The sequence below is a fragment of the Silene latifolia genome, chromosome 4 (genome assembly GCF_048544455.1).
Source record: "Silene latifolia isolate original U9 population chromosome 4, ASM4854445v1, whole genome shotgun sequence".
NCBI classification, from domain to species: Eukaryota; Viridiplantae; Streptophyta; class Magnoliopsida; order Caryophyllales; family Caryophyllaceae; genus Silene; species Silene latifolia.
The window spans coordinates 8,398,854-8,421,086 of record NC_133529.1 but is presented as its reverse complement, the minus strand read 5'-3'; the positions used below and the strand labels follow the sequence as shown (position 1 = coordinate 8,421,086).

Here is a 22,233-nt window from a genome sequence, read left to right as displayed (position 1 = left end):
ATGCCTTACCAAGGACCATTCCAGTATATGAAGGTGTTACCATCTCGGTTACCCAAGATAGTAGATCAAATAGACAATAAAAGAACATTTATATTATATTTAAGTACTCTTTACAACCATATACAAAACTGATTACATGCAAGGATAAGGACTACTAGTACTTATGTCTCTGCATTTCTAGACCAGAAGCGTGATGACTTGACTCCCTCCATGCCCAACAGCAACAGACTCACTGTACCTGCTAACACGGGGTCAGTACTGTATAATCGAATAAGACAAACAAGATAAACAACCAGATGATCATCCACCATCTCCGATCTCCAGAATCTCACACAGTAACTGACTACACACCGAGGTGTGTAGCCCTGGCAGATTACCCATCGCAACAGGTAATCCTCGCCGCCATTGGGGGACTGCAGCCAATCCTCACCTAAACCCCGCTCATCAACGAGCGATATCCATGTCCCTTAATGTGCGCATCCCCTCCCGTGACGGGTTCCACGGAGGGCGAACTAGGGTGTGAAGCCACTGTCGCAAGTGACTCCACCACAATCATCATAATACCACAACATCACAACCACCACCACAACGCCATCACCCCGATGATCAGCAGATAACAATAATCACAATACGATAACATCTCAATTCAATTATCAGAGACTGAGTAGGGAAACCCTACCTCATTGCCAACCACAAAATGCATCCACATATAGCCAAGTAAGATTCCGATATGCATCCTACATCGGTGGCCACATCCTATTATACAACTATTCCCAACAATCTACTGAAAGAGACTACAAGGCAGTGGCTTACCTAATAACGCAGACCGACGGTGACACGGACAACAACCACGCACGCATCCTTCCTATGCAAATTCCGTCCTTCCCATGGTTGAGGTGTAGACCACATACATAAGAATGTATGGAGGTAGGGGTGATAGGAGAGAGAGATAGGCTAGGGTTAGAGGAAGAGGAACTGTCGAGAAATGAGAAATAAAATGAATCTCGCGAACTTGCGTTTTTATATTAATGCGTCAACAGCAGCCATACTCGGTCGAGTACTGGCATTCTCGGCCGAGTAGTCTCTGCTAGGTCGAGTAAACGCCCCTGTAAATTACCTATTCTAACCTAGTCTCTCACCTATTCCTTCCTAAGGTCTTTCTTGGTCAAAGAGTCGGTCAAAAGAGTCCTTAAATATCCTGGGTGACTACCTATCATGTTGAATGTTTGTCTCATATGAAATTAATGTTCTTTAACTACATTTGGCATGTGCTTTTACAATGTCATTTATTATTTACGAGTATAACTTTAATTTATTTTCAACATGAAATTTTTACTTTTAGGAGTTGAAATCTCCTAAGATATGAATTTTAAGACCCTTTTAGACTAATTAAAAATTATGCTATTTGCTCAAAAAAAAAAAGATAAAAATTTTTGATATCGGTTGTATGAAATGCCTCAACTAAAAGTTAATATGGTGACTCTTTTCGTCTTTTTTCAATAGAATTTAGACAAATAGTATAGACACAAGGCACACATGATACTAAAGGGCTTATCATATCTCACACTCTAATTCGTTTTCTTTAACTAAAATAGCAATGTCCCCAAATTAAAATTCTCTATTTTTAGGAAGGACTTTAGTGGGAATGGAGGCCTCTAAATTTGGCAAGTGATTGAGACAAACTCTCTTCCATATGCTAACCAAAATAGAAATTAAAGTCACCAAAGGAAGCCAATGGTTAATTAGGTAAATCCATTGAACTTAGAACACTTTTAATTTCCATGTTAGAATTGTTAAGTTACGTCTCCTTCGTGATAATGTCATTTTGTCCTATTGTGTTTCCTGCTCCATGGATTATAACGTAGAATAATATTGACATCTTTATATTATTGGATTTGTAACTGATTTATAACATAATCAAGTGTGTGGTAAATGGTGATGTTATTGTAACTATTTCATGTTCCACCTCACTCTTAAAAAAAATGGGGATGATGTGTGTCACTACTTCGTTGTAAGTCACAATGGTTATAAGTAAAACAGAATGGTTATAAGCAAAACAGATTGTTTAATAATATTACGATGTCGTACGTTGTTGGACCTGATTAATATGAGTTAGTATATGACTCATTTTAAACGTAAAACACATATAGTGTAACAGTTCTAAGTGAAACCAACTTTTTATTGTTAAACCTCAGGTGAATAAAGCTAGGTCGTAACCATATAGCAAGCGAACACTTAACTAATAATGAGGACATTCCTTTTAAATTGAGATTATAACAAGACCTTGCATTACTATGTAAAAAAATGACATTTTTAGGACCTTGATCGAATTCTTAATTGAATTGAAAGATAATCGCATACACCGTTCTAATTATTTGTTTATCTTTTTATTCTTGGAAATTATTTTAATCAAAGCTAAAATATGATTGGGGTGGGTGAAGTTTACAAACTGACGCATTGGTTACATAATGAATAATGATACGTATAGTCCAGTGCTACAAAAGTAGCTTGACCCGGACTCGACAAGTATCGAGAACGAACTGGTTGAACTAAAACCAATCTCACCTGAGTTTAAACCAATAACTGGTAGAAAACTTATACATTTGCCCTAATCCGGCCCAAATCCAATCTAAATTGACCAGAACTGATCCGCGACTCGATATTGACTCGGAATGGGTGACTGATTGATAACAAATGGTTAGAACATGACCAAATCTATATTCTTCTTATTTTTTCGCTTAAAACTAAAATAAATACATTTATACATTGTTTAGATGTGAAGTTATCAATCCAAATTTATTATATACTCCCTCTGTTTTTGTATACGGACTTTCTCACATTTCGAGACACTCACTTCTCTTTTCGATATCTTTTAAAATATAAAATTAAATATTATAATTTTTGAACGAATATATTTTTGAAAATATTGAGTCAAAGCCTTATCTTGAAATTGCAAAACATTATATATAAAATAACAAAGGAAGTATATGAAAAAATGTATGTTGATGATCTGACACGCTACTCAACCAAGCCATACTCATCCCGAATTGTCACCTGATGATGACTCGACCTAACAATGATCAACATAACGGTAATTGATGAGACCCGTTACTGGCTCGAGATAATCCATACCCAATATGTGTAACACCCCCGTACACCAGGATACCTTACCAAGGACCATTCCAGTATATGAAGGTGTTACCATCTCGGTTACCCGAGTTAGTAGATCAAATAGACAATAAAAGAACATTTATATTATATTTAAGTACTCTTTACAACCATATACAAAACTGATTACATGTAAGGATAAGGACTACTAGTACTCATGTCTCTGCATTTCTAGACCAGAAGTGTGATGACTCGACTCCCTTCATGCCCAGCAACAACAGACTCACTGTACCTGCTAAGCCAACTTCTCACCATCCCCGAATGGATCAACACAGTTTTGAAAACATAACACGGGGTTAGTACTGTATAATCGAATAAGACAAACAAGATAAACAACCAGATGATCATCCACCATCTCCGATCTCCAGAATCTCACACAGTAACTGACTACACACCAAGGTGTGTAGCCCTGCCAGATTACCCATCGCAACAGGTAATCCTCGCCGCCAAGGGGGGGCCGCAGCCAATCCCCACCTAAACTCCGCTCATCAACGAGCGATATCCCTGTCCCTTAATGTGCACATCCTCTCCCGTGACGGGTTCCACGGAGGGCAAACTAGGGTGCGAAGCCACTCCCGCAAGTGACTCCACCACAATCATCATAATACCACAACATCACAACTACCACCACAACGCCATCACTCCGATGATCAGCAGATAACAATAATCACAATACGATAACATCTCAATTCAATTAACAGAGATTGAGTAGAAAAACCCTACCTCATTGCCAACCACGAAATGCATCCACATATAGCTAAATAAGACTCCGAAACGCATCCTACAACGGTGACCACAACCTATTATACAACTATTCCAAACAATCTACTGAAAGAGGCTACAAGGCAGTGGCTTACCTAATAACGCAGACCGACGGTGACACGGACAACGACCACGCACGCATCCTTCCTATGCAAATCCCGTCCTTCCCATGGTTGAGGTGTAGGCCACATACAAAAGAATGTATGGAGGTAGGGGTGATAGGAGAGAGAGAGAGAGAGAGAGAGAGAGATAGGCTAGGGTTAGAGGAAGAGGAACGGTCGAGAAATGAGAAATAAAATGAATCTCGCGAACTTGCGTTTTTATATTAATGCGTCAACAGCAGCCATGCTTGGTCGAGTACTGGCATACTCGGCCTAGTAGGCTCTACTCGGTCGAGTATAAACAATACTCGGCCGAGTAGTCTCTGCTAGGTAGAGTAAACACTCCTGTAAGGTGCCTATTCTAACCTAGTCTCCCACCTATTCCTTCCTAAGGTCTTTCTTTGTCAAATGGTCAGTCAAAAGAGTCCTTAAATATCCTGGGTATCACAGATATTGTCCACGGGTCAAGCCCTCACGGATTTACTCTTGGACTCCTTTCCAAAAGGTCTTGTACTATTATATTCTCTGAACACTTATAAAGTTGACATTTCACCTTTATACTACGGATGTGGGACATGAGTTTGCACTTTAACAATCCTCCCTCAAACCAAAAACCATCATATTCACTCGGACCTTGATCTCTATAGAGAACTCCCACACCATACAGCCCCAGCCAATTTCTAAGCACCCCAAGCATCACGCACCAAGTCTTGATAACCTCTCCTTAGCCGACAGACCATGCATGCTACCTAGCCATGTCTGCACCACATGTCACCGCCTAGTGATGTGAGTACTCTACATGCTCCTGGCCCTTCATGTCCATGCGTCCTTCTTGGGGCTGTGATACACATGCATATCGAACTCCTCTTCCTCCAATACACCCTGAATTGGGTCCGCCACATCAAAAGTCCTAGAACAGAATAGTCGCTGGCATCCAACCTGAAAAGGATCCACTGGACCTGTACCTAACCTGATAAAGGCCTACCTGATTAGCAATTCTACACAAATGGTCTTTGTCTCACAAGACTTATGGTACCTTTCATCCATTTTGACCTAGACCGGGCTTGCTCAAGACTCCACCTCGAGGTAGGAGTTCCATGCCTTACAGTGTACGCCAACTTTAAGTCAAACAATCTGCCAGATCGAGCCCATGCGTCCATGACTCGCGAATGTTATCTGTTCTGCTCTTCAAGCTCCACCATTTGTACGTTGTGGGGCCTAGGCCCAAGTTTAACCTTAGGCTCTGATATCATTTGTTGTGCGGAAGCGTGAATACCTTCCATTAGGCCTCTACTGCGTCGGTATCCACTGCCCATAATAGTACGATATTGTCCGTTTTAGGTCAAGCCCTCGCAGGTTTACTTTTGGTCTCCTTCCCAAAAAATCTAGTACTATTATGAACAGTGAACACTTATAAAATTATCTTTCACCTTTTCACCACCAATTAGAGATGGCAATCCGGGCCGGGCTAAGGCGGGCGGCACGGGCACGGCACGAGTCCGGCACGGGCACGACACGGCACGGATGAATAATACTGATGGCACGGACACGGCACGAACGGGTTTGAGGCGGGCCGCGGCTGCATTTTTTGGAAATTCCCGTGCCTAGGCACGGCACGGCCCAAACACGGAGGGTTCGACACGAATCAGGCACAGGGTGCCTAGCACGGCACGGTCCGAGATTTGGCCCGTTTCTTAATTATTTAATTAAATTCCATTTTTTAATATCGTTTTTTAATTATTTAATTAAATCTATTACATTAAAAATATAAGTAATCAACTAATCAAGACATCAAGTACATTAATATTTAATAAAATATATATTTAAATCGTTAATATTCATTATTTATATAAATAAAAGTGTATTTAGAAAAAAATACTAAGGTTATTGGGCCGGCCCACGTGCTAGGCACGATTAGCCCATGGGCCAGGCACGGCCCGAGCACGAAATTGGGCGTGCCAAAAGCGGGCCGTGGCGGGGATTTGGGTGAGTGGGCCAGGCACGGCACGGCACGGCACGGCCAGCCCAATATCCGTGCCTGGGCCAGGCCATTTTTTGGGGAAGGCACAATGGGCCGGCACGCGGGCTGGCCCAGCATGGCCCAATGACAACTCTACCACCAATATAGAAGATGAGTTTGCACCATTAACGGTTAAAAATTTAAGGCCATTCAATAAACGTGCAAAGCAGAAGGCCTTAGAATTCTATCCACTTATGCTCGATCTAAGTTCAATATTAGCTTTAAGCAGCCATTAGTGGGCGCACCTTTAATTTGTATATGAAGTTATGAACTGTCATATAGAAAGCCACAACACCTTGAGAATTTAAAGACTATCTTCTCCCAAAACATAACAACGGTCCATGCTAGACATGAAAAATATGATAAACCTTTTTTTTGGGGAGAAGAAAATACGGAGTATGATTTCATTAAAGATTAAATGACAATCTACCTTGATATGTCTTATGCACTCGTTAAAGACGAGATTTGAGCGATGTATAGAGTTGATTGACTAAAGCATAAGAGTTAAATGGGTTCGGAATGATGAACACCGAGAGAGGATAATAGGCCACGAAGTCATTTTAGTTCGCAAGTGGTGTAAGCCGCCATAGAACAAAATTCAGAGAACACCTTTGACTAAGACGACAATTAGACCAATTGGCATAACAATATATAGGTTCGGAGTTGAAGATCACAATTGGACCGTACAAGAATGCCTTGACCCAGACTATCTTTTTGTAGGTAACGGACTACTTGAAGAGCAGCATACAGGAAATTATTTATTCCATTATATCTTTCACGTAACAAAGAACACCAAAAATTATCGTGTCAAGGATTTTCATTGTGTCTGATACAAATTACAATGTGATCGAAATAGCTGATCGCGGTCTTATACACCGATTCACCGTATATAGGTTCAACTGGTCTCAGACGGTTGGTCCTACCCTAGAGGATCAACCTAGTTTTCTTACCTAAAAAAAAAAAACTGGTCTCAGACGGTACTGCGTGCATGCATGTTATATTATGCAAGCCCACAACAAACACTTAGAGTATGTGGAAATTTAAGTCATTGCAAAAGTCATCACGTACGTTTTTGCATTATCCTAAGCAACTTACTTTATCTATGTACATAGTATCGGATCACTAAGGACATGCATCATGCATGAGTCGTCACTTCGGAGCTGGCCTGGATGAACAAAAATTTGTAGTAGTAGTTTCAAAATTATTAAATGGAATACGACACGCATTATGTGTTAAATTTAACAACGGGTTTGTGCTGTACCCAAACGAAGAAGAAAGAGTCTACAATACAAGTACAAGAGGATTTCACTCTAAAACCAATTGACAATAGAAAGAGTAAGTCATTTCTTTACATAGTGAAATACTTTTCTCTGATTCCCAATATAAAATCCTTACCTATGTAACTCATATGAGCTGGAGCTTTATTCTTTTAACATATCCTAGGTATGAGAACGTAACCACCACAGAATTAAAGACATAAATGAATGAGTTGGACACTAGTAGCTTCTTGAATTGTAAGTACATTTGTATTCACTGAATGGTTTTAGTACTTCTAGTAAGTTTCCCTTGTGACGGATATGTCTGTTACAAGTTTATGACGGGTTAAGTATTATTCATATGGATAGATAAATTAAAAATTAGAGTCACAATTAACTTGTCTTTTAGCTATTTATGTGGGTTTATTTGATCTGTCACGAGCTTATAACGGATACTGTTAGTTACAAACGAAAATTTGTGTAGTACGTGAGTACGTCCCACTAAATGCTTACTCATATTTTAGATAGTTTCTCATGTTACTTCCTCCGTTTTTATATAATGTACCCATTTATTAAATATATGAGTGGAGTATTTTAATAAAATGGGTACATCATATGAAAATGGAGAAAGTATATAAATAGAGTTGGCAATGACCCGAACCATGGAATCTGCTCGAGGCCACTCTAAAGTCTAAACCCAACACGATAGAATCCAAAAATTTGGTGAATAAGAACAGACATCCCGCCTAGAGTATAATACTCCACTGAACCGAAGACGTTATTCGGGCTGGGTACCCCTTTGAAAAGATCAATTTATACGTTTAAAATCTGATAGTGCTTAAAAGGATTGAGGATACTACTCATATAAACAAAGTGCACTTTCTTTTCTGGTTATCCATGCAAAAGAACTTCATAGTTAAACGTGCTTGGTTGGAAGTAGTCTTAGTATGTGTGACCTCCTGGGAAGGTTCCCGGGATTCGCATGAGTGAGGACAATGCGCCGAAAAAGACCCTTGTTGATCTTTGGGCCATGTACATAGCCTGACGAGTTACCATGAGTGACCGCTCCCGACCCGAGGTTTAGGTTGGGGTCTTACATAGAGAGGTAAAACAATGTGAATAAGTAATGTCATAAAATAAACTCGAAAAAATTCAAATTGTTTGACTAAAAATTGGAAGATGTTTATTTTTTAGCGAGGACAAGCATCCTTACTAGCTCCCCTAAATCCGCCACTGATGGGTGATATAACCGTGATTGATTAAATTGTTTATCAATATACGTTAAAAATGATATATACTGTAACAAACCTATTATATACAATTAGATGAATTAGTGATCACAGTGAAGTATAATTTAGAGAAAAATTTGTTTTCGTAACATTTCTAAATGGTACTTAGTTTTAGGCGAGTAGTAGTAAAACAGTAAACAAGGAAATGAATGATCTTATCTGTAACAGAAGTTGGCGTGACTTGAGGTCACTGTCCTAAAGTCGATTATGTCCGTCTACTACACACGAACTCAATAGCATTCGACCCCAGGATTACACAACCGCTGCAAACTTCGTGTAGGATTACACAACCGCTGCAAACTTCGTGTAGGTAAGGATGCAGATGAAAACCGCCAAAAACGTTGCCAAGACTTCAGAGAAGGAAACACTAACACTTAGAGCCCAAATAGTATCTCGAGCTCTAAGTGGTCCATTTATGGCTTTGTCGCCTTGAATTGAAAGATTAAAATGGTACAATACTATATTTTTTTTTTTTTTTTTTTTTCACCTCAGAAAAAAAATGGTACAATACTATAATAAATTTGCTACTTTGAATATGGTCTTTTAGATTTGTATAAGCTCTCGCGTGAATTGAGGGGAAGAGAGAACAGACAATACGTACGTACTGCGTACAATCGAGCAAATATGTGACAAACATACATTTATTATTATTATATAACTCAGATTGACACATATCTTTCAGGTAAGCTTTTCCTTCCATATATGCAATACAATGAACTTGTGACGGAGCAGGGTTCTGAACTTGGTTAAAATACAAGTGAATAAACTCATTGATCTCATTTTCGAACACGGAACATCGTCTGTGAGATCGAGCAATTAAGCTTGGGATTATGATTTGTTGAATCAGACTTTACATGATCATATACTCCCTCCGTTCCGGTCATTTGTCGTCCTTTTGTATTTGATGAATGAAAAAATTCTTGGGTACACCGGGTGTACAAGATTATCGTACACCCTAATCAATGATAAACCTTTAATTATATTTCACATGAATTTTGCTTCATTATTTTATGGAGAGTTTGAATAGTTCTAATGATCTTATTGGCTAGGGTGTACGATGACGTGGTACACCCGGTGTACCCAAGTTTCTTTGATGAATAGTATGATCCTTCACATCTAATTTAGTCCACTTGTCATCTTATAATTGGCTCCCTTCTTATTTCTTGGTCTTTGTGCCAAGACCAAAGGACAATAATTGACCGGGACGGAGGGAGTATATTATTTGCGGTGGAAAATAGACTACTTAGACGTCGATAGTTTGAAAAATACATAATAGCTTCTTAATATGGTTTATTTAGGTCAGTTCCCTTCAATATTCAAGGAAATACGGAGTATATAGTACGATTAATATGCATGCATAAGATGTTTACTACGTTATGTTTCCAGGGATTTGCCAGCTAATAATAAGGAATGAAAATAGCTCTTCGTAGCCCATTGCGCACATTCATAACTTGGAAGTAACTTTTGAAATAAACGTCATGTTTGGGTCGGGTTTGGCACGGGCCGAGTTACTTAAATGGTGGCACTAATTATTAGAAGATAAACCCTTGAGTCTTATTCATTCAATCTCGTGAACATATATACAATAAGAGTTTCTATACTTAGCTAATACAATCCCATTAATCAAGGGATATGATATTCTAAGTTAGGTAGTATGATATTCATATATACAATAAGAGTTTCTATACTTAGCTAATACAATCCCACTAATCAAGGGATATGATATTCTAAGTTAGGTAGTATGATATTCTAAGTTAGGTAGAGGGATCATAAAGATTACAATGCTAATTATACATAATATACGTATAGAATATTTCATATTCTATTACATCTCCGTAGTCGAAGCGGGAGATGGACGGATGCTCAGACTAGAACGAAAATCGTCAATGAGGAACTTAGGCAATCCTTTGGTGAACACGTCCGCGTATTGGTAGTGTGAGGGCACATGGCGGATGTGAACCTGATCGAGAGCCACTTTCTCCCGTACAAATTAAAATGTATGTCGAGTTCGATATGTTTGGTGCGTTGATGATTGACGGGATTCCCGACTAAGTAGATTGCGGATATGTTGTCACAATAAACTATAGTGGCCTTGCGAACCGGAGTCTGTAGTTCAATGAGGAGATTACGTAGCCAACAAGATTCGGCCACAACATTGGCGACCCGCAGTATTCGGCCTCGGCGCTGGAGCGGGAAGTAGTAACTTGACGTTTCGAAGACCAAGAGACAAGATTATCGCCAATGAAGACGCAATAACCGGATGTAGAGCGCCTAGTGTCCGGGCATCCACCCCAATCGGCGTCACTATATGCAGTTAAGGTGGTAATGGAGGACTTAGTCAAATGTAAACCAAAGGGAGAAGTACCTCGGAGATACCTAATTATCCGTTTAAGTGCACCAAAATGAGCTTCTCGGGGATCATGCATATAGAGGCAGACTTGTTGGACGGCATATGAAATATCGGGTCGGGTGAATGTGAGGTACTGAAGGGCGCCGGCTAGGATGCGAAAGAGAGTCGGGTCAGAGACGGGAGCACCCGCGTTTGCACCAAGTTTGGATTTTGTGTCGACCGGAGTTTGTGCGGGTTTACACGTCGTCATGCGTGCCCGAGCAATAATATCCTCGGCGTACTTCTTTTGATGAAGAAACATACCCTTTGAATGTCGTACGGCAGAAATACCCAGAAAATAATTAAGAGGTCCAAGATCAGTTATAGCAAATTCAGAGCGTAGCTGTTCCATAATTTTCTTTTAAAGAGAGGCAGTGGATCTGGTAAGAATAATATCGTCGACATACAAAAGAATGTATGTCGTGCCATTAGGGCCACTGTAAACAAATAGGGAATTATCGCACCTGCTATGCTGAAAACCGACAGTGGAGACGTAATTTGCAAATCGTTGATACCAAGCTCGCGGGGCCTGTTTGAGACCGTATAGGGACTTTTTGAGAAGGCAAACAAAGTCAGGGTGTTGGCGGCCGTGAAACCCGGATGGTTGATGCATATATACCGTCTCCGCAAGATGGCCATCAAGGAAGGCATTCTTGACATCGAGTTGTCGGGTGGACCAGTTTTGAGAAACCGCAAGACTAAGGACAGTTCGGATAGTTGCAGGTTTGACCACGGGACTAAAAGTCTGATCGCAATCTACACCCACCTGTTGAGACCTGCCATTGACAACAAGGCGAGCCTTATAACGCTCCAAATCACCGTTAGCTTTAAATTTATGCTTAAACAACCATAAACAACGCGTAATATTAACATTAGGGGGTCGAGGCACAAGTACCCAAGCCTTATTCTTTATGAGTGCGTCAAATTCGTCATGCATGGCATGATTCCAATGTGGGTCACTAAGAGCGGTCTTGGAGCATTGAGGGATGGGTGAGACTGTTGTTGTATTGGTGGAGCATAACTTGTAGTTCAGGTTGGGCTTAAAAATACCATGTTGGGCTCGTGTTGTCATTTAGGGAGACATGATGGGTTGGGTTTGTTGATGGGCCGTAGATTGGGACTGGGCCGAGGGTGGGAAGAAGTTGGTCGTAGATGGTGACTGAACCGTGGGTATGTGTTGGGCCGTAGGAGCTGACTAGGCCGAGGGAGGTATATGGAGGACAGGTGAGGCCGGTGGGGACTGGGCCGAGGGAGGGGTGTTGGGCTCAGAAGGGGTCTCGTCAGTTTGGGCCGAAGGGGTAGTGTAGAGATGGTGAGTCAAAACAGGGGATGGGCCATTGTCTAGGAAATCATAATTGTTGGGTTGGGCCTGATTGTCTTTGGCAAAGGGAAAATTAGTCTCGTCAAAAGTCACATGACGGGCTATTATGATTTTCTTACACTTGGGGTCAAGGCATTTGTAACCGCGATGGGACGACGGGTAGCCGATGAAGATGCACGGTGTAGCACGGGGTGCAAGTTTGTGGGTAGTGTATGGTGGGGTGTGGGGATAGCAAAGGCAGCCGAACGTTCGGAGATGACCGTAAGATGAGATCCGTTTGTAAATACTCGATGTAGGGGAGGTGTTTTGATTTGCTTTACTCGGAAGAATGTTGTGGAGATAAGTGGCCATGGCAAGAGTATGATGCCACATAGACGGGGGCATATGAGCATGAATGAGTAAGGTGCGGACTATGTTATTTATGGCCGGATTTTGCGCTCGGCCTTACCGTTTTGTGGGGACCGGAAGAGCATTCCTTTGTCAGCAAAAAAATTTTTGTAAATGGGAATTATCGAACTCACGACCATTATCACATTGTAATGTTTTAATTGGACGAGTAAATTGAGTGGTAATCATATTATAGAAGGTAGTGAATATGGCAAAGACATCAGACTTATTTCTGAGGGGAAAAGTCCACAAGAAATTAGTATGATCGTCTAAAAATAAAATGTAATAACGGTGACCCAAAGTACTTAATACGGGTGAGGTCCATAAATCAGTATGCAAAATATCAAATGGGGACAGAGAGTTCGAAAAAGACGTAGAAAAAGGAAGTTTGATGTGCTTCCCTAACTCACAAGAATTACAAATCGATAATCGTTTAATTGGGCGACATGAAATGTCCTTATTAGAGCATAAAGAATTAAAAACTTCCGAGCCAGGGTGGCCTAACCGAGAATGCCACGTGGTGGAGGGGAAGGCAAGAAATGCGTGAGGAACGATAACGGGGGCTTGGCTGGTCTTGTGGAAGGGGTAGAGGTCACCCGTGCTATTGCTTCTCAGAATCGGCGTCCCCGTCTTGAGATCCTTCACAGTAAAACCAATGGGGTCAAATTCAACAGAAACTTTGTTATCGGTTGTGAATTTTCGGACGGATATTAAATTTTTAATAATACGTGGAACATGCAGAACATTTTTAAGGTGAAGGGAGGCTTGAGACGTGGGAATAGTAATAGCAGCGTGACCAACAATAGGAATTTGACTACCATTACCGACTAAAATATGACGTTTATCACGCAAAAGAGAATAAGAAGAGAGTGTACCGTTATGCGAGGTCATGTGAGACGACGCCCCCGTGTCCATATAGTAGTTGTCGTCTGGCTGCTGAAGCGATAACCTGCAAGATCAGTGGGTACAAAAGCTCCAGGAGTCGACCCATATGGGGTGGACTGAGTAACAAAAGCCTGTTGAGGCCGAGGACCAAGGATACCTTGAGTCCTTGAGTCTGAGAAGAAGGAGGCAGGCTCCAGCTTGCCGTGGGGTAAGGACAAGGCGGCGCCGGCCACCCCTGCTGTTGCTGCTGCCATGACGGGAACGGTACTCACGTCCACGTCCTTTGCGAACCTCGCTGCTGCTGCTGTTGTTTGCCGCGATACCCACCATTTTTCTGGTCAAATTTCGAACCACCGCCGTGATTCTTGCCCTTACCACGGTTGTTGCGACCTCCTTTGTTCTAATTCGAGGATTGACCGCCACGCTGGTTAGAGGATGGCGATTGAGAGTCAGAGGACCCGTCTGATTTCTGAGATGCATACAGAGCCGAATCAGAGGACGCGGGATCGGTCTTGTTTCGACGGCTCTCTTCAAGAGTCAGCATGGACCGTGCCGTATAGAAGGGTGGCAGAGGGTCACGCTGCTGAATCATAGAGGCGATGCCGTCGTACGCAATAGAGACATGTGTAACCAGTTGAAGGACCAACCGAGTCTCGGAAACCGGGGCTCCGACGTTGGCTAATTGATCAGCCACCATTTTTAGGGCTTGACAATAAGAAGATACATTAGGATAATTATCCATATGTATATTGGTAAATTGTTGCTCCAACATCACGGCTCTCGAATGTTTATTGTCATTAAAAATTTCCTTGAGGCGATCCCATGTCTTTTTGGCAGAGGCACCGGGTTCAAGGATAGTGTGGAGAAGGTCGAGAGAGATCGTACTATAAATCCATTGTTTGACAATGGCATCAAGACGACCCCATTCGGCTGTTTCATTAAGGACGGCGTCTTTGGGTGGTTCAATGTGATCAATGACGTTGAAAGCACGAGCCGTGTTAAGAACAGTTCGGTCCACGAAGCGTAGTGCACATTTTCATTTTCGAGAGTTATTTGGACGAAATTTTTGATGTTAGAGACAGAGTAGGCTGGATGAAAAGGAGTTTTATTGTTTGTCATGGTGAAGGGTCGAAAGGTTGAAGACAGGAAAGGAAAGAAAAAGAAAGGAGAGGTTGAAGAAGGTGAAAGCTATGGGGATCAGTGTTTGGTCGCTGATACCATATTAGAAGATAAATTCTTGAGTCTTATTCATTCAATCTCGTGAACATATATACAATAAGAGTTTCTATACTTAGCTAATACAATCCCACTTATCAAGGGATATGATATTCTAAGTTAGGTAGTATGATATTCTAAGTTAGGTAGAGGGATCATAAAGATTACAATGCTAATTATACATAATATACGTATAGAATATTTCATATTCTATTACTAATGTCGGCCAAATTGACAAAATTGTAAAAGAATCTAAGAGGTGACGGACAAATTGGTAAAAAAAAGTTTTTGTTTGGTCAAAATATGGTCGATAAATACCGTCAAACCAAAATATATATCGAGTTTATATTACATAATGGGATCAAAGTCATGATTAATATGGTGCAAGAGTCGGGCAAATGTTTGACCCAAAATTTGTGGGCGATTTAGATTTGAGTCATTTTAGGTCAAGGTGAGTCGCATTTATGGTTAGGTTTGTTGTTAATAGATTATGAAAAATTGTGTATTTTGGGAAGGAAGGGGCGGGGTGATACGCAGTTAGAAAGATGAGTGATTTAAGAAATTAGGTTTTGTAAGCACCCACTAATAATTGAGTGAATGTTTTTTTTTTTTGGTGTATTTATTCAACTACTCAATTTTTTTTTTTTTTTTACCAAATTGTCCATAACCCTTTAATTTATTTTTTTTACCAATTTGTCAATTTGGTCCACTAATGCCACTAATGTATACATTTTGCCACTTGTTTTATATTTGGTTCCGATTTATCAGATATAGAGTAATTTATACTCTCATATAGCGAGTGGTATACTGGTATAGATCATTTTATCCTTTGGTTTTATCATCCTATACTTCAAACATACATGTCCAATATATATAGGGTCTTCCAAAAAATTTGGAACGGGTGCAAACTTCTAAGATGGGACTTGGTGAAAACCGCCTAAATAAATACAGTTTAATTTCATATACAACATTTACTACTTCATGTACATGTTGAGAATTTGTCTGTAAAGTAGGTCTCTTGAAAGACAGTTTTTCAATAAACTTATTATTGTTTAAATCTAGTACGGAGTATTTATTTTTCCTCCCGGTTTGTACTTTGGATTATTCAATTCTACCTTAATCATCTGCTGTGAATTATATTCAATGAGGCTTCTTTTTCCGAATTTTTTGAGGATTTCATGGGTTCAATAAGAATAAGAACAACGAAATAGAAACAACATAAAGGATTTGAATCACTAAATCTTCCTTCTTAATCGACTGTACAAGGGAAGAACAATTCGCAAAGGAAAATCATGCTTTCCGCGGCAAGAGTGGATCGCCACGTGCTGGCCGGGTTGGAAAGAGCGGTATGGATGGTATTCTTGCCTTCTTGGGTGTACACAACCAACACAAGTATTTGCGACTCCCAAGTCTCCAAGTTCAGGCCTTCAGATACACTATACAGATCCTATGTCCGCCAAATACATCATTCTTTGTTTCAAACAAAGTAAAAATCACAAAGATTTAGATGACGAAAGTTGTAACTGTTGTATAAAACAGACGGGATTGAAACTGATCGCTAATATGCAAGGACACTTGGTTAAAATTTAGCCTGATGCAGTCCAAACAATCATCGCATTCGCCATATAAGACTTGCTGCAAATTAAAACAAATCATCAAACCAGAAGATCATAGTGATTCCTCCCACTGTACAGTAAACGCACTGCTTTTCGCGCCTTTGTCTTTCCTGAAGGTTTGTAGAACTCTGCTCCATACTCTGCGATTGGAACGAAACCTCTTCCCCCTCCTTTGATCTGCCACAAAGTTCAGAAATATTATCAGCTTTGCGCATTAAGACATCATATAGCCAACCTGTCATCCATCACTCGATCAATTTTTTTTTTTTTAAATGCAGATTACACAATTCATGGACTACAACCAGTTGTGTCAGTTGTATGGTGTAGAATCTAAGCTTTGTAATAAAGTATCCGAATTTTATTTTAAAGAATATGATTTTTATTAGAAAGTATCTGAGCTCATCCATTTACATATTAAAGATATGAACTTTGAATTAGCTCAGAAAAAATACACATAAGCTTAGATACTTATACCTTGGTTGTACAATGCTTATATACAACTGGATGTATAATCCTATTTGTGCAGATTACATTGTACTTCGTATAAGGTAACTTAGGTAAGGTACTCATTAATCAATAACCCCGGGCAAATATCTAGTTAAGGTGCTAATCTATCAGGCTGTTTAAAACCTACATCACTTTATACATTGGGGTGATATAAGAAAACTACTCCGTACTTCGTATGACACTTTTTGAACTTGAAACATGTTCAACTAGTAACTCGTTTATCACCCGTATTATAAGCAAAGTGACAGGGGAATGGGGTAAGGACGTAAGTTTGATAAGTTTCGTGGATTACAGATGGCTCGGGTAAGGCTTTTAACTTTTAAGTGAGTGACGCATGAGGATGAAGGTCCACTCAATCCAAACCCGATCAATTGTCACCCCTCACTGTCAACATGCAGGCTTACGAGTATGAGTAACTGACACTGTTAGTTCAAATAATTAGTTTACAAGAATATCATGGACATAAGATACTAGTTGTATGGTAATCATTTCATGGATTGCCATCTGCTGAGCAAAGTGGGCAATCCGATTTTATGATCTGTTGGGATTTAACCCCAGCAATGACAAAGCTACAAGTCTAATCAAGGGTAGAAACTTTTTTTGTTCGACTAAGTAACTAACCTCAGTTTCTGGTAAATACACAATTATTGGCTGATGACACAACTTTGACAATACCTGCAAGGAAACAGCGCTAGCAGCATGAGAAACTTATTCAGGAGACACCATTATCAGGTCTGTCTTAAACCAGTAAAATAAAATATTCCATGAAAATGGAAAAAAAATTGAGACTACGAGTTTTCTCTTGGTGAAGCCAAGCAAAAGTTATATATTGCTTATATGTAATGTCATAGGACTCCAGCCAATGTCGAGAAAAATGGTCAAATAGATCTTATAGAGCCCACATTAGTCAAGGTACAAAAATCCATGGCCTTTCAGATAAAAAAAAAATATATATATATATATATATATTTTCACAATAATATTTTTTAGATAACAAAAAATGTGAGTTATGCCCGCTTTTAGATAGTACTAACCAGCAACTCAGATTCGCCACCCCAGAAGTCAGACCGACCAATGCGTTGGCAATATCTGCAGAATAAGTGAAGAATTATTAGTTGAATGTAATTACTGGAAACCATCGACAATTCTTCCACAAAATTTGACAGAACAAGTAGAAAAAATGAAGATAACTGATGCAAAGGCTCTTCAACGGTAATGGCGATAATTGCTTCTTTATAGCTTCGCTGCTCCTTTTTGTCTTCACATATAACCTCTTTTACAGCAGTTCTTAATTCATCTGCCAGTTACCGAAGTAAGAAATAAGAATGCAATATAACCTAGGTATATGACCCACTTCAAATGGAAGGGAAAAAAAGGGTTCTTTAAAGAGGATGAAAGAGAGTTCCAGTCTCCCCCCAGATTATTAATTACTATTGCAATCATATAATCAAGGGATACACTACAAATCGATTGTTGAAAGTTCGCAATCAAGGACACATAATTAACTTGATAGAAAAATTAAGAGATGGAAGAAAAATAGAACCCAAATACCAGCATCTTCTCTTTCTCGATATGACGGAAGAGTAATGCCCTTGTTCACAGCCATTCCTTTGACCTGGTATATATACACGCTTTAGTAAGGTAGATGAGCAGAACGCCCTGTGGTTCTGTCAGTAAAGTTTTGCTAGGAAATTGCGTTCTCATCTCAGATGATATAATCTGCAATCAATCCTTATACAATGCAAAAATTCCGTTCATGAAAGCATTCTAATCACCGCCTTTAAAGATGTACCTTTATTTGATATCTAAATACATAATGAATTGCACCACGTCTGAGGTTTTCATGAACAGAAGCATCCAAATACTTGCTAAGTTGAGATGAAAGAGAAGAGCATATGAGTTGCATTCGTTCATTCAATGTTCTTCATACTGTTTGTGGATGTTAGAGGATATCCCATCCGATGTCACAAGCCAACTTCTCTTTTCAGTTGTCACACACAAACAAATCGAGCACATACACCATCAATGAGTCAAGATTCTTAACTTCAACCCTTAGTTTTAAGACAATGAGCGAAGAAATAATGCTCGCCCTGCATACAATACTCAATTGTCCAAAGTATAACAATCACAATCATTTTTGTATTAGACTACAGGCGGGAATTAAGAGAGTGAAATTAGAGCTTTGGTTTAAGGGTGGGTTCGGTAGCAAAAGTATAAGGGGTTTGGACAGTGGTTTAATGGTGGGTTCGGTAGCAAGATTCTTAACTTCAACCCCAATGATTATTACACGCCTGTAAATCGTGGACTTTCCGGTCTAAAAAGGATGCAGTCAACAAAATCCTCAACCTTGGTATTAATAGGAATACTTATAATAGTTGGGCCTCAACCATCACCTTAAGATTTTGGTTGAGATGGTTCATCTATCATGGTAAACTCGAAGTAGAAACCCAACACACGGTAAAAACTCGAAGTAGAAACCCAACACACGGTACGGGGGAGCCGGTGCACAACTAACCACTCTTCAAGCCCAACGGGCATTTGAGTGAGGGCGCGTAATAGGAATATTTATAATAGTTGGGCCTCAACCATCACCTTAAGATTTTGGTTGAGATGGTTCATCTATCAGGTATCCCTCCCGCAACCCATTTTGTACATCAAATCCCTAAATCCGACGGATTTCCTATTTCCCAAGATACTCCCTTACTCAATAGTGAAAGTCCTCATTTGATAACAACCCACCCCCACGACTCATTATTAAATATTAAATCTCTTTGACACATCAGCTAAATTATTAGCCCCGCATCAACCAGGATCTTCCAAGCGGGTTTCCTGTTTTCCAAGCTACTCCTTATTTTAAGTTGAAAAGTTCTAATGTAAACTCTGATCTTGAATTTAATTCGGCCTTGCAATTAATTGCCGAAAATCTCCAATTAATAAAACAAACAGTAACTATGCCTAATTTTTCTGCAAACAGAAAACATTGATGCCAAAAAGAAAAATTTGGGCATCTGCAGACTGCAGAGTAGGAGTGATTACAATACTAGAAAAAAGATTGTGCCAAGTTGCATTTAAGGCTAAGGATGACACAAGCTTTGTTCATGGTAGTGGTAGTGATGTTGAACCTGATCCTAATACTGTGTTCTAGATACCGTCTAATCTAATACAGAATAAATTTTAAACGAGCAACACCCAACACTTTTCTAGAAAATCCTTATGGCAACAAAGCCTACATAGTTCTAGATACCACCTAAGAAGATTTGATAGATCATTCTTCCCCCACCACAATAGCATCTTGTCACTTCTCGAGGTTGTTAACCTTTTTATTACCCTCTCCTCCACACACCTTCGAAGTTCAAAACTAGCCTAAATTCGAAAAAGAATACTAATCACATCAATGTTTGCAGGAAAGGAAGAAAAAACAGGTGTGTTATCGAAGCTTCCTTAGAATCTCACAGACAAGATCCAAAATTCAATGATGAAACAAAATGAAACAAGATGACCATGATAAAATATCAATTAATTTAACAGCTTATTAGAACAACAACAATATTTGACTATCAGTTAGGAAAGCCAGCACAAAATACGAGAACTAACCAAAGCACGAAACATGCATCTGCCATCACCAGCGACCTTTCGTACTGAATAATGCTCCGCCTTTTTAGTAGTTGATGAAGATGTAACTCCCCTACAATTACAGTCTCCCAACAAAATCATCTTCCCCATAACAAAAATAACTCAAACAAAACTAATAAAGCTATTATTGGAACTTTTGATCATTTAATAAGCGATAAAGTAAGTCCTGCCCTTTCGCTCGTACCCTTTTATAGTACCCTTTTATATCCTATAAAATATAACATAACCTCTCACACCACCATTTTTCTCATATTTGAAGTACCACAATACAAAAGATGAGACCTTAGAGAGGACAGATTGTCTTAAGAACACAGCATACGTTCGTGGGGCTCGAATATATTTTCATTAACTTTACTCAAACTACAACCTCCGTCGCGGTCAATTGTTGTCCTTTGGTTTTAGCACAAAGACCAAGGAAAGAGAAGGGGGTCAATCACTAAATGAAAAGTGGAACAAATTGAGTGTCAATGATTAAATTGCTCATCAAGTTCATTCTTAAAATAGAAAAGACAACAATTGACTGAGACACCCAAAAATGGAATAGGACAACAAATGACCGGGACAGAGGGAGTATATAATAAAATAAGAGAGCGGATTCTCTATCCCATTTGTGTCCTACTAATTTTTATCTTTTGAAAGTCATCTTATGAGGTCTACCCATAAATTAACGGTCTATGCTTATGTGTCAAATGAAGAGACGGTGGGATACAAAATGGGACAGAGGCTACGAAATCATAAAATAATACTGTCTCTGTCCCGGTCAATTGTTGTCATTTGGTTTTGACATAAAGACCAAGGAAAGAGGGGGGGTCAATTATAAGATGACAAGATGATCAAATTGAGTTTGAAGGATGAAATTACTCATCAAATGTAATCCAAAAATAGAAAGGACAACAATTGACTGAGACACCTCAAAATGGAATAGGACAACAAATGACCGGGACGGAGGGAGTAACAAATTGAGGAGAAAGACATACAAAGGGGGTCCAATCCTTGCGAAAAACGGGTGGGTGCGACGGTGATGGAGTAATTGAAGGGAATTGGAGGTAGAATTAGAAATGGAGGGCATAGGAGAATGAACAAGCATGAATTGTGCAGCACCACTTCGTAATTGTTCAAGAATGCTGTCTGTAATGGCGGCAACAATATACGGAGTAGTAAATCAATTAAAGAAATTATTAATTAATTCATTTGATTGACTGACTGAACAAAGTAAGTGAAAAAATATAAAGAAAAATGGATGGAATGTTTCGATACCTGCGTTTGAGGATGCGGCAGCCATGGATTTCTATAACTTCACAGTTGCACCACCTCGACAAGCACAAGATAAGGTAAGAGACCAACTAATAATACCCGAGTTTTTACAGTAACTTATTGTTAGACCGTCTCATAGTAGATTTATCGGTTTTTCAACTTAATTGATTCAAAATCGAAAATTACGATTTGGAGTTGACTTTAGGTGCTATTTTTTTGGATTTTAAGTTGTTAAACTGAATGAATTAAATTTATAGAAGCTAAACTGAACTGAAGTTATAGGAGCTGAATAATTCTTGTGAGTTATAATGCTACTCACAACGCAAGTCAAACATTGAAGGTGACCCAATATCTAAAGTGAACCGGTCAAGTGTGAGTCGGCCGGCTTGGTGCGGCCCGTTTGGACCGCTGAGTTTGCGGGTATGGTCGT

At 39.6% G+C, this 22,233-nt stretch overlaps 1 protein-coding gene across 1 annotated transcript; it reads right to left on the bottom strand.

Moving 5' to 3' along the window:
• Positions 1–16,188: 16,188 nt before the first annotated feature.
• On the bottom strand, positions 16,189–22,022 carry LOC141652811 (OVARIAN TUMOR DOMAIN-containing deubiquitinating enzyme 3). The gene is made up of 8 exons (XM_074460418.1): positions 21,807–22,022; positions 21,527–21,677; positions 20,511–20,601; positions 18,468–18,531; positions 18,108–18,213; positions 17,951–18,005; positions 17,538–17,591; positions 16,189–16,586 (listed from the first exon to the last, which is right to left on the bottom strand). Exons 1-8 carry the CDS (start codon positions 21,829–21,831, stop codon positions 16,449–16,451), a joined length of 684 nt encoding a protein of 227 aa, XP_074316519.1. The 5' UTR covers positions 21,832–22,022; the 3' UTR covers positions 16,189–16,448.
• Positions 22,023–22,233: the final 211 nt, after the last annotated feature.